General features: G+C 43.5%; 1 protein-coding gene across 1 annotated transcript in view; it reads right to left on the bottom strand.

Moving 5' to 3' along the window:
* IFT56 (intraflagellar transport 56) overlaps window positions 1–13,861 on the bottom strand; it is a 62,220-nt gene that overhangs the window by 28,689 nt on the left and 19,670 nt on the right. Inside the window, exons 5-8 of the mRNA XM_049775016.1 lie at window positions 13,471–13,545; window positions 10,316–10,418; window positions 7,963–8,018; window positions 4,317–4,370 (exon numbers count right to left, since the gene is read on the bottom strand). Coding sequence (XP_049630973.1) covers window positions 4,317–4,370; window positions 7,963–8,018; window positions 10,316–10,418; window positions 13,471–13,545 — 288 coding nt within the window. The remainder of the gene's footprint in view (window positions 1–4,316; window positions 4,371–7,962; window positions 8,019–10,315; window positions 10,419–13,470; window positions 13,546–13,861) is intronic.

The following is a 13,861-nucleotide window of genomic DNA, read 5'->3' as shown; positions in this document are numbered from 1 at the left end:
CTCCAATAACATCATCAGAAACCTCAAATTCTACTCAGGATCAGACAGAAAAGAAGAACATCAAGTCCCACATTCTCTCCTCATAGTACTCTCATTGAACATTGATCATTTACTCCTTCAGTAAATTTATTTCTGTCCCCCACTTTCATTGCTGTTCTTTGGTTTTTGTTTTTGGGTTACACCCAGTGACGCTAAGCGGTTACTCCTGGCTCTGCACTAAGAAATCACTCCTGGCAAGCTCAGTAAACCATATGAAATGCTAGCCATGTGCAAGGCAAACTCTTTATTGCTGTGTATTGCTCTGGCCTCTCGTGGTTTTTTTGTTTGTTTGTTATTGGGCCACACCAAGCAATACTCAGGGGTTACTCTTGGCTCTACTCAGAAATTGCTTCTGACACGCTCAGGGAGGGGACCATATGGGATGCTGAGAATCAAACCACTGTCTGTCCTGGAATGGCCACGTACAAGGCAAATGCCTTATCACTGTGCTGTATCTGCAGCGCCTCCTCCATTGCTCTTGAAGTGATGGTGCACACATGCTGGCTGTGGTGCTCTGTGGGGTCATGTACCAGTCTGTGGGCACTCACTCTGGGCCCTGATTCTGGAAGGTGTGGTTCGCTCCTCTTACTCTAGTGCTTGTGGGACTGTACTCTTCTTTCTTTATTTTTTCTTTTTCTTTTTTTTTTGGTATTTGAGTCATACCCAGCAAAGCTCATGGATTAATCCTGGCTCTCTGCTCAAAAATTGCTCCTGGCAGGCATGGATGCCTGGGATGCCGGGATTTGAACCTCCATCCATCCTGAACAGCTGAGTACAATGCAAACGCCCTACCACTGTGGTATTTCTCCGGCCCCTGTATGCTTTTTTTTTTTAAATATCTTTATTTAAGCACCATGATTATAAGCATGTTTGTAATTGGGTTTTAATTATAACACACACACACACACACACACACACATCTTCACCAGTGCAACATTCCCACCACCAATGTCCTCCATCTCTCTTCTCAACCCCATGGGGCTTTACTCTTGAGCTGAGAAGCTGAGGTGCACATGCAATCACTGTGCGGCTTGCTGGAGCCCGGGTGCTCACACACCTGACTGAGATGCCAAGGTCCAAACCCCTTTGTAGTGCTTCCATAGACCTGGGTGTAGTGCAGCTAGCAACATCTTACAGCACAGGTGGAGACAGCAGACAGCCAAGCTTAAGAAACAGAGCTCTCAGGGGCCGGGCAGTGGCGCTAGAGGTAAGGTGCCTGCCTTGCCTGTGCTAGCCTTGGATAGACCGTGGTTCGATCCCCTGGTGTCCCATATGGTCCCCCAAGCCAGGAGTGACTTCTGAGCGCATAGCCAGGAGTAACCCCTGAGCATCACCGGGTGTGGCCCAAAAACCAAAAAAAAAAAAAAGAAAAAAAAGAAAAAAAGAAACAGAGCTCTATACATATGAGACTGGGGATTTGAACTCATGACCATATACTTACACACCAGATACTCTAAAGCCCGCATTATTCTTCCAGATCTCATTCATAATATTGGGTTTTTTTTTTTTTTTTGGTTGGTTTTGGTTTTTGGAACACACCTGTAGTACTCAGGGGTTACTCCTGGCTCTGCATTCAAAAATTAGTCCTGGCAGGCTCCGGAACCATATGGAATGCTGGGGATCATACCTGGGTTGGCTGCATGCAAGGCAAATGCTCTACCTTCTGTGTTCTAGCCCCTATTTATTGCTCTTTGACCATTTATCATGCCTTATGGTAGGAGGTATGGTTATAACAAAATTACTTATTAAGTAAACTTACTCATTTAATCAAATGTTTGTTCTTACATATTGTATGAGCTTACATGTGGTGTAAGCTATAGATAAACAATTTATTTAGGGGCCGGAGCGATAGCACAGAGGTAGGGTGTCTTGCATGCAGCCAGCCCCAATGTACCTCAGTTCGATTCCTGGCAACCAATATGGTCCCCCAAACCTGCCAGGGGCAATATCTGAGTGCAGAGCCAAGAATAACTCCTGAGCGCCATCGGGTGTGACCCAAAAACCAAATAAAACAAAAAATATTTAGAGCAAAAGAAATAAGATAGGGGGTAAGGTGCTTGCCTTGCACTTAGAGATCACAGTTTGATGCCCTATGTCCCAAAAAGTCCCCTAAGTCTACCAGGAGTGATCCTTAAGCATAGCCAGGTGTGAACCCAAAACAACCAAAAATAAAACACACTTAATCACTTCTTGATCTTTTGGCTAAGATTATGTATAGTATGTATTCTTTTTTTGTTTGTTTTGTTTTTGTTTTTTTGGGCCACACCAGGTGTTGCTCAGGGGTTACTCCTGGCTGTCTGTTCAGAAATAGCTCCTGGCAGGGAGGGGGGACCATATGGGACACCGGGATTTGAACCAACCACCTTTGGTCCTGGATCGGCTGCTTGCAAGGCAAACGCCTCTCTCCGGGCCCCAAACAGTACCCTCTTAAAAAACAAAATAAGGGCCCGGAGAGATAGCACAGCGGTGTTTGCCTTGCAAGCAGCCGATCCAGGACCAAACGTGGTTGGTTCGAATCCCGGTGTCCCATATGGTCCCCCGTGCCTGCCAGGAGCTATTTCTGAGCAGACAGCCAGGAGTAACCCCTGAGCACCGCCGGGTGTGGCCCAAAAACCAAAAAAAAAAAAAAAAAAAAAAAAAGAGGGGCCAGAGAGATAGCATGGAGGTAGAGCGTTTGCCTTGCATGCAGAAGGATGGTGGTTCAAATTCTGGCATCCCATAGGTTCCCCAAGCCTAACAGGAACAATTTCTGAGCGTAGAGCCAGGAGTAACTCCAAGGACTGTCAGGTGTGACCCAAAAACTAAAAAAAAAATAAAAAAAATTATTTTAAGGGCCAGAGATAGCATGGAGGTAGGGTATTTGCTTTGCATACAGAACGGTGGTTTGAATCCTGACATCCCATATGGTCCCCTGAGCCTGCCAGGAACGGTTTCTGAGAATAGAGTCAGGAGTGGCCCCTGAGCACTGCTGGGTGTGACCCAAAACACCAAAAGCAAACAAACAAAAATTATTTTAATTTAATCAGTTATTAATTTAACAATAAATTGATTTGTTAATGATTAAAATGTAATTAAAATTGGTTAATTAATTTTTAAATCAAAGACACTTTCCTGGAGAGACAATTATATTCATTTTATAGATTATCGCTCAGAGGTATACAAGGCTTAAAAAGAAAAAGTCATTTCATACCAGGAATGTGATTCAGAAATAGAGCCTTGTGGGGCCAGAGTAATAGATAGCACAGCAGTAGAACATTTGCCTTGAATGTAGCCTACCCATGACAGAATTGGGTTCAATTCTGAGCATCCAATATGGTCCCTGAGCATGCCAGGAATGATTTCTGAGTGCACAGCCAGGAGTAACCCGAGTGCCACTGCCGCTATGACCCCAAAACCAAACCAAACAAACAAAAGAAATAGAGCCTTGAATGTGTAATATACTGGCTTTATTCCTACCACTGTTCATACAGAAAAAGCCATGAAAATAAGGATAAAGCCATACAATGATTTGCTGTCTGTGTGTGTGTGTGTATGTATGTATGTATGTATGTATGTATGTATGTATGTATGTATATATATACATTTTTTAAACCAGGGTCTAGCAGGGGTCCTCAAACTTTTTAAACAGGGGGCCAGTTCACTGTCCCTCAGACCACTGGAGGGTCTGACTATAGTAAAAACAAAACTTATGAACGAATTCTTATGCAAAATGCATATATCTTATTTTGCAATGAAGAAACAAAACAGATACAAATACAATATGTGGCCCACGGGCCATAGTTTAAGGACCACTGGCCCTAGAGAAATAGTACAGTGGGGTGGGCACCTGCCTTGCTGACCCAGTTTCGATTGCTGGCATTCCAAGTTTGCTAGGAGTAATTTCTGAGTGCAGAGCCAGGAGTAACTCCTGAGCACCACCAAGTGTGCCCCCCAAACAAACAAAAAACTACTAATAATAATGGAATAGAAATTAAGGGACATGAAATTTCATAAGAAAGATACTACATTAGGTAAGGCCTTGTCTTGTATGGGGCCATTCTAGGTTTGTTATTTAATATCCCATATATAGTCTCCTGAGCCCCTTAGGAGGAATTCCTGAGCACAGAGCCAGGAGTAAGCTCTGAGCACTGATGGGTATGACACCCCCAAATCAGAAAATTATAAAAGTACTGCAGAAGAGCTTGGTTATGAACTTTGTACTGGTTGAACAAAGCTGCTCATTTCGCTCTGCTCTACACCGTACCTTACACAGTTGAGGTCACTAGTAATGTACTCACCGAACCCATTTCCTGGCCAAGAGCTGCATTGACCACTCCTTTGAGGATGTACTCCTAGAAATAGAGATGATGTCCATTACTTAGCTAGGAAATCAAAGCTTCAGATATATTTATATGTAAATATATATTTATAATCATATATTCATCTTTATTTTTATATTTATTATATTTATTTATTTATTTATTGGTTTTTGGGCCACACCCAGCAGTGCTCAGGGGTTACTCCTGGCTGTCTGCTCAGATATAGCTCCTGGCAGGCACGGGGGACCATATGGGACACCGGGATTCGAACCAACTACCTTTGGTCCTGGATCGGCTGCTTGCAAGGCAAACGCCACTGTGCTATCTCTCTGGGCCCTATTATATTTATTTTTATATTTTATTTATAATATATATTTATTATAAATTCTAATTATTTATTATAAATCATAAATTATAAAACATATTATTTTCACTATATTACATTTATATGATTTATTTATTTTTATTAGTATGTGTTCATATTTATTATATTTATATTTATTATTTATATGTAAATATATATTTATATATATTCAGTATTTTCAAACTTGAACCCTTTTGAGGATGTGACTAACGGAGTTTTTAAAACATCAAGGAGGAGCCATACCAGCATCCCACAGTCAGCAATGTAAGCCACATCCCGTTTTGGAAGAGATGCAAGCCAAGACACTAAAACTCGTGATACACTGGCCTTAGGGCTGAAAACTCTGGGGCACTATCAGGAGGAGAGGGCCAAGTCCCCACCCTGCTGAAACTCAGGCAACTGCATCCACATCCATAGCCACCACCATTCAAACCATGCAACTTCAGTGCTTCACAACTAATTTCTGCAGATATGCCAAGTCTACAGAAATTCCAGAAAAGGTGGTTTTCAGGCTGAGAACTATGGGATCTCTTTGAAGTGGGGGTAGACAGCTTCCTACCCACTTCCTATATTGCCTTAAGTCCAGCAGTCAAACCCACATCCTGGAAAGAAATGCAGCCAAGCCACTCAAAACGTTGTTAACACCCCAGTTCTACAGATCCTGAGAACACCTTCTGATTCCACAATACAGACAGTTCAGTAGGAGAACACCAAATGAGGTGAGAAAGTAAAAAAGGAGCCAAATAAGCTCATTAGACAAAAACAGTAAAATAAAAGGCTAAACTGGCAACAGTTTACACAATGACCTTCAGACAATGATGCTAAGGACCCCACTGTGAGATATAACAATTTTAAAACAAAATTTTTTTAACTGAAGTAATTTTCAAGAATTCCATTAGCCATTTTGTTGTAACAAGCAATATAAAATAAATTACTTTGTGACTGCTAGGAGGGCAGGCTTGTGAGGTGCGGGGGTCGGGAGACGGGACTCAGAGGGGGGGACAGGACTCGGGACAATGATGGAAGCAAGCAAAATCACACTTGTGGTGAGATGGTGCTGAAACATTGACTGCCTGAAACAACTGTGTTATGAACAACTTTAAATAGAATTTAAATAAAGTTAAAAATAAATAATGAGGCCAGAGTGATCGCACAGTGATAGGGAGTTTGCCTTGCATGTGGACAACCTGGGACTGACCAGATTTGATTCCCAGCATCCCATATGGTCCTGAGCCTGCCAGGAGTAACCCTTGCACGATGTAGGGCGTGGCCCAAAATCTAAGGGGTCAGATTGATAGCACAGCAGTCCAGCGTTTCCCTTGTATGGGGCCAACCTGACAGTTTGATCAAACCCAAATGTTAGGTTACACCTTATTTTACCTATAATAAAGTTTACCTAAAACAAAACTTTGTTCCTTTGTATCTGTTTATTTACAACTTGGTTTCACCCAAAACAATGATTGTCTTACTTGTAAACCTAGGTGGGTTACTGACCCACCCAGGGCAGTACTCAATAAAAAAAAAAAAAAAAAAAAAAAAAGTGGGCCCGGAGAGATAACACAGCGGTGTTTGCCTTGCAAGCAGCCGATCCAGGACCAAAGGTGGTTGGTTCGAATCCCGGTGTCCCATATGGTCCCCCGTGCCTGCCAGGAGCTATTTCTGAGCAGACAGCCAGGAGTAACCCCTGAGCACCGCCGGGTGTGGCCCAAAAACAAAAACAAAAAAAAAAAAAAAAAAAGAAAAAAGTAGTTCTGGCAGGACCAGGGGATCCATACAAGGGAGAAGACTGCCATACTACATGTGACATGTGTTTCACCATCAGCCTGGTCTGGATTATTTCTTGTGTAACACTGATTCAGACTCATCGGGGGTGATTTTACACCCAAGTTTGATCCCTAGCATCCCATATGTTCCTCCAAGCCTGCCAGGTGTGATTTCTGAGGGCAGAGCCAGAAGCAACTCCTGTCTGCTTCCAGGTGTGGCTCCAAAACCAAAATAAATAAATATCAAAAGGTCCAGGGAGAGGCCAGAGAGATAGCACAGTAGCACAGTGGTAGGCTGTTTGCCTTTCACGCAGCCAACCCAGGACGAACCTGGGTTAGATTCCTGGCATCCCATATAGTCCCTCCGAGCCTGCCAGGAGTGATTTCTTTTTTTTTTTTTTTTTTTTTTTTTGTGGTTTTTGGGTCACACCTGGCAGTGCTCAGGGGTTACTCCTGGCTCCATGCTCAGAAATTGCTCCTGGCAGGCACGGGGGACCATATGGGACGCTGGGGTTCAAACTGATGACCTTCTGCATGAAAGGCAAACGCCTTGCCTCCATGCTATCTCTCCGGCCCCGCGATTACTTTTTTTTTTTCCTTTTTTGGATTTTTGGGTCACACCCGGCAGAGCTCAGAGGTTACTCCTAGCTCTATGCTCAGAAATTGCTCCTGGCAGGCTCGGGGGACCATATAGAATGCCGGGATTCGAACCACCGTCCTTCTGCATGCAAGGCAAATGCCTTACCTCCATGCTATCTCGATGACCCACCAGGAGTGATTTCTGAGCGCCCAGCCAGGAGTAACCCTTGAACACTGCCGGGTGTGGCCCAAAAACCAAAAAAAAAAAAAAAAAAAAAAAAAGTCCAGAGAGAGAGAGCTCAAAGGGCTAAAGGGCATGCTTTGAATATAGGAGGATCAACTTCAATTACTGGTACAGCATGATTCCCTGAACACCATAGAAATCTAATATGATAGTAGATATATCCAGATTAGTTTTTTTTCTTTGTTGTTTTTTTTTTTTTTTTGGTTTTGGTTTTTTTGGGCCAGCACCTGGCGGTGCTCAGGGGTTACTCCTGGCTATCTGCTCAGAAATAGCTCCTGGCAGGCACGGGGAACCAGGATTTGAACCAACCACCTTAGGTCCTGGGTCGGCTGCTTGCAAGGCAAACGCCACTGTGCTATGTCTCCGGCCCCATATCCAGATTAGTTTTTATAGATCTTTGTGGGATTCCACAGGCAGGACTCTTCTCTACTCTACTTCTCTACAACTTCTAGTTACCTTTTGTTTTGCTTTTGAGCCACATATGGCAGTGCTTAGGGCTTACTCTTGACGCTGAGCACAGGCACCATTCCTGGCAGCACTCAGGAGAATATACATGGTGCTGGAGATCAAACCTGAGTTGACCATGTGCAAGGCAAACGCCCTCACCACTGTACTCTCATGCTGGTCCCTTTTACCAGAACTTGGCTAACAGAAATGTGACATGTTCTCAATTACCTGGGGAGTAGTAGGTTCCAGATCCTTGATTAAGTTATATGCTTCTTGTACATCATCTGAAATATAAGAAATAAGTTGCTATAAGATTGATTTATGCTGGGCCCGGAGAGATAGCACAGCAGCGTTTGCCTTGCAAGCAGCCGATCCAGGACCAAAGGTGGTTGGTTCGAATCCCGGTGTCCCATATGGTCCCCGTGCCTGCCAGGAGCTATTTCTGAGCAGACAGCCAGGAGTAACCCCTGAGCATCGCCGGGTGTGGCCCAAAAACCAAAAAAAAACAAAAACAAAAACAAAAACAAGATTGATTTATGCTATCTAAAATTAAGCTTTTATTCAAATAAGATCTAAAAAGAAGTAATCTTTTCTAGGGGCCGGGGAGATAGCATGGAGGTAAGGGGTTTGCCTTTCATGCAGTGACCTTCTGCATGAAATCACGGCATCCCATATGGTCCCCGAGCATGCCAGGAATGATTTCTGAGTGTAAAGCCAGGAGTAAACCCTGAGCGCTGCCGGGTATGACCCCCCCAAAAAAAGGTATTTTCTGTCTCTCCATATATACCCTCTTTTTTTTTTGTTTTAGTGGGGGCCAGACCAATGTTGCTCAGCAGTGGCAGCAATAGAATCCAGGAGCTTCTGCAGATAAAGCCTGTGCTTCAGCTTTTCAAATTATCTCCTGAGCATCAAAGATAAGTACTGAAGTACTCAAAACTTCACGGAAAATATATTTTCCATCAATTTCAACATTGAGGGGCTGGAGAGATAGCACAATGGTAGGACATTTGCCTTTCACACAGATGGATAGTGGTTTGAATTTCAGCATCCCATATGATCCCCCAAGCCTACCATGGGTGATTTCTGAGCACAGAGCCAAGAATAACTCTGAACACTGCCGGATGTGACCAAAAAACAAAACAAAAAATTTATTAGTTATACTAAAGCTTATCAAATATTTCTAGAAGATTCATATTAGGTCAGGAAGCACCCAAAATTAAATTTTATTTATTTATTTATTTTTGTTTTTTGGGTCAAACCCGGCAGCGCTCAGGGCTTTGAGCTCAAAAATCGCTCCTGGCAGGCTTGGGGGACCATATGGGATGACAGGTTTTGAACCACCATCCATCCTGGATCGGCTGCATGCAAGAAAAACGTCCTACCACTGAGCTATCTCTCTGGTCCCCCAAAAATTAAATTTCAAGCTGAACAAATGGACTGGGTGTCACATTTGTCACTACATGGCATCACAGTTGTCACCATTCAGGGACTGGAGAGGTAAACTCTTCGCTTAACACTGAGGTTAAAGAATACTCTCACTCCACCCCAGTTTGATCCCTAGTACCAAATAGTACCAGCATTGCTGAGTGCAGCCCAGCAGACACCCAAGCACCAGCAGAGTGGCTGGTGGACCAGACTCTGGCCCAGTTGGTAAGCCTCAGGTGCTTGCACTGAGTTCCTGGCCCAGTGGTAAACCACCTTAGCACTGCTTGAAGATTCCCCTTAATCCCCCTACAAAAAAAAAAATCAAATCATATTTAAAAGAGCTAATGGTGGGTCGAAGAGATAGCACGAAGGTAGGGCATTCGCCTGCATGCAGAAGGATGGTGGTTCAAATCCCGCATCCCATATGGTCCCTTGAGCCTGCCAGGAGTGATTTCTGAGCGTAGAGCCAGGGGTAACCCCCAAGCGCTTTGGGTGTTACCAAAAACCAAAGAAAAAAAAAAAAAAAGCTAATGGTAGAGTCAGAGTGATAGTAAAGCTGGTGGCTGACTCAAGTCTGATTATTTAGTGCCACCTAAAAGTTTTCCCTAAGGACAAACTAAACAAAACAAACAAACAAACAAAAAACAAACTATAAAGGACTTTGTATATCACAATGGTCTCAATAAAATACTTAAAAATAAATAAATAGGGGCCTGCGAGGTGGCGCTAGAGGTAAGGTGTCTGCCTTGCAAGCGCTAGGCAAGGAAGGACCACGGTTCGATCCCCAGCGTCCCATATGGTCCCCTCAAGCCAGGGGCAATTTCTGAGTGCTTAGCCAAGAGTAACTCTTGAGCATTAAACAAGTGTGGTCAGAAAAACAAAACAAAACAAAAATAAATAAATAAAACTAGGAAAAGAGGGGGCGGAGCAATACCATAAATCCTCTGAACCTGCCAGGAGTAACCCACAAAAAAAAAGAAGCTTGGAATCCAAAAAAATCCAAAAGATGATGAGGAAGAATACATAAGTAATTGTTCTATCCTATAAACCTGTAACAAATCTATTTTTGGAAGCACTATGGTTTAAGTTCAGTAACTAGTTTTAGAGATTGAAGGTTACTATATTAAATTATATGAAGTGCAAGGCAAAATCTTACCTTGACGAAGGTAGTAAATGACTAAGTTGAGCCGAGCTTCAGGAATGACATCAACCAGGGGAGGTAAAACCTGTAAAGCCCCTTTGCCTCCTCGGAAAACCACCTAGAGACAGAGGAACTGGTTACTGTGGCTCTGAGTATGACTATACTCACTGCTAGAAATGTTTAAGAAACTGCCACCTATATATTGGGGTATATAGACCCAACTAAAATAGCTCTGGAAATCCCTTCATGTCTGTGCCACTTACAAATGAGCATAATACATGGCTAAAGTGGTTCTAGAAACACAGCTAAGGTAGTTCCTGAGAACTCGGGTTGAACTCTGGATTGGTTCTTGTGTATCTAATCCTGATACTTCAAATCATTTCTTCTCTTCTCCCTCCATCTGAGCTTTATCTTTTCATTTAAGAATAATGTTGCGGGGCCGGAGAGATAGCATGGAGGTAAGGCGTTTGCCTTTCATGCAGGAGGTCATCGGTTCGAATCCCGGCATCCCATATGGTCCCCTGTGCTTGCCAGGAGCAATTTCTGAGCCTGGGGCCAGGAATAACCCCTGAGCACTGCCGGGTGTGACCCAAAAACCAAAAAAAAAAAAAAAAAAAAAAAAAAAAAAAAAAAAAAAAAAGAATAATGTTGCGGGCCCGGAGAGATAGCACAGCGGCATTTGCTTTGCAAGCAGCCGATCTAGGACCAAAGGTGGTTGGTTCGAATCCCGGTGTCCCACATGGTCCCCCGTGCCTGCCAGGAGCTATTTCTGAGCAGACAGCCAGGAGTAACCCCTGAGCACCGCCGGGTGTGGCCCAAAAACCAAAAAAAAGAAAAGAATAATCCCTACTTACTGTACTATATGCTAAAATTGTTTTTCACATATACATATGATAGATTTTGACTCTGGCTGTTTATTATATCCAAATGTGAAGCTTTGAAGAAAAATTACTGGGCCAAGGGGCTGGAGAGATAGCACAGCGGTAAGGCACTTGCCTTGCATGCAGAAGGATGGTGGTTCGAATCCCGGCATTCTATATGGTCCCCGAGCCTACCAGGGGTGATTTCTGAGCATAGAGCCAGGAGTAGCCCCTGAGCGCTGTCGGGTGTGACTCAAAAACCAAAAAAAAAAAAAAAAAAAAAAACCAAATTACTGGGCAAAAAAAAACAATTCAATAAGAACCACTGGGGGTAGAACACATGCATTATTACTTTTAAAAATAACCTACCCGGGGCCGGAGAGATAGCATGGAGGTAAGGCATTTGCCTTTCTTTTTTTTTTTTTTTGGTTTTTAGGTCACACCCGGCAGTGCTCAGGGGTTATTCCTAGCTCCAGGCTCAGAAATTGCTCCTGGCAGGCACGGGAGACCATATGGGACGCCGGGATTCGAACCGATGACCTCCTGCATGAAAGGCAAACGCCTTACCTCCATGCTATCTCTCCGGCCCCAGGCATTTGCCTTTCATGCAGGAGGTCATCGGTTCAAATCCCGGCACCCCATATGGTCCCCTGTGCCTGCCAGGAGCAATTTCTGAGCCTGGAGCCAGAAATAACCCCTGAGCACTGCCGGGTGTGACCCAAAAACCAAAAACCAAAAAAAAAAAAAAAAAAAAAAATAACCTACCCACGGGGCCGGCAAAGTGGCGCTAGAGGTAAGGTGTATGCCTTGCAAGCGCTACCCAAGGAAGGACTGCGGCAATCCCCCGGCGTCCCATATGGTCCCTCCAAGCCAGGGGCAATTTCTGAGCACTTAGCCAGGAGTACTCTCTGAGCATCAAATGGGTGTGGCCCGAAAAACAAAAACAAAAACAAAAAAAAAAAAAAATAATAATAATAATAATAATAATAACCTACCTGGTGAAAGATATTGTGATAATACATAGTCCAAGTGTTCTTTCTTTCTTTCTTTCTTTTTTTTTTTTTGGTCTTTGGGTCACACCCGGTGGTGCTCAGGGGTTACTCCTGGCTGTCTGCTCAGAAATAGCTCCTGGCAGGCATGGGGGACCATATGGGACACCGGGATTCGAACCAACCTTTGGTTCTGGATCGGCTGCTTGCAAAGCAAACCTGCTGTACTATCTCTCCGGGCCCCCAAGTGTTCTTTCATGCCTACTCTTTTTTGTCTTAATTATTCTCTTTCTTCCAGACCCTTAAATTCACAGGTTTAATTTTCTGGTTTAATCTTTCCTTCCATACTTAGTTGTCCAAACGTTGCCAATCACTTCTCTTACAATAGCTCCTAAACCTATTCTTTACTGTTGATCTGTTGCTGCCGAGTTTCATTTCTAGACTCCTATTTCTAGCAAGTCAATCTCCACAAAATTAAATCTGGCTCTAATTTAAAAACTAGATTAGACATGAAATGTTTAAGACAAAAGCTCATAATAAAAATAGTCAAAGGAGGGGCCGGGGAGGTGGCGCTAGAGATAAGGTGTCTGCCTTGCAAGCGCTAGTGTGGGACGGACAGCGGTTCGATCCCCCTACGTCCCATATGGTCCCCCCAAGCCAGGAGCGATTTCTGAGCGCATAGCCAGGAATAACCCCTGAGCGTCAAATGGGTGTGGCCCCAAAAAACAAAACAAAACAAAAAATAGTCAAAGGAGGGGCCAGAGCAATAGCACAGGAGTATGGCATTTCAATCGCATGTGGTCAACCTGGGATGGAGCTGGGTTCGATCCCTGGTATCCCATATGGTCCCCCGAACCTGGGGACCAAATCTGCCAGGAGCAATTTCTGAGCACAGAGCCAGGAGTAACTCCTGAGCACGCCAGGTGTGCCACTCATTTGGGAGGGCAGGTGAGGGTTTCTTTGAGCAAATGAGAATTTTCCCAAATGAGGGTTTCTTTGAGCAAAGAGCCTTGGCAATAAGAAGGAATTCACATAGAGAAATATTAACTGAGCTGTAATTCTCCTTCCCTTAATCTTTGTGCAGAGTAAAGCAGTAGAGCAGAGCAAGTACCGGTAGAGCAGGATTCAAATCATCCAGGGGGATGGTGGGTAAACCATGTCTAGGTAGATGAGTATAAGGGGAGGGATGGCAAATAGATATTTGGTACTGAACCTAATAGAACATATGCAGATGTCAAACTGTAAAGCTTTACACTCAAATCTATAATGCTATAAGCCAATGTTACTTCAATTTTAAGAAAGGTAGGAAAGCATGACTCACCAGATTGTGCCTGATGAGCTCTTTAGCAAACTCGAAGGAAGCGGAAGTACTGTCCATCAAACTCTTGAGATCTGCCTAAAGGAACAAAGATGTGGAAATGACAAGTGTCTTGGTCTAAGACCAAAGAGCTGCACAATACTTTACAGTATACAAAGAAGTTTATATGCTTTTCACTTGTTCCTCGGACTCTAAGAAACAGTTAGTGTAATTATCATTATCCTCATTTTACAAATAAGAATGTTGAAGCTCACCGAATTTAAGTAATTTAAGCCTCACAATAAGCAAATTTGATGGGGGGCATTGGTGGTGAGAATGTTGCACTGGTGAAGGGGCATGTTCTTTTTTATAACTGAAACCCAAATACAAACATGTTTGTAATCATGGTGCTTAA

The sequence above is a fragment of the Suncus etruscus genome, chromosome 1, assembly GCF_024139225.1.
Source record: "Suncus etruscus isolate mSunEtr1 chromosome 1, mSunEtr1.pri.cur, whole genome shotgun sequence".
Classification (NCBI taxonomy): domain Eukaryota; kingdom Metazoa; phylum Chordata; class Mammalia; order Eulipotyphla; family Soricidae; genus Suncus; species Suncus etruscus.
Note: the sequence above shows the minus strand (reverse complement) of the source record. Positions and strands in the feature narration are given on the sequence as shown.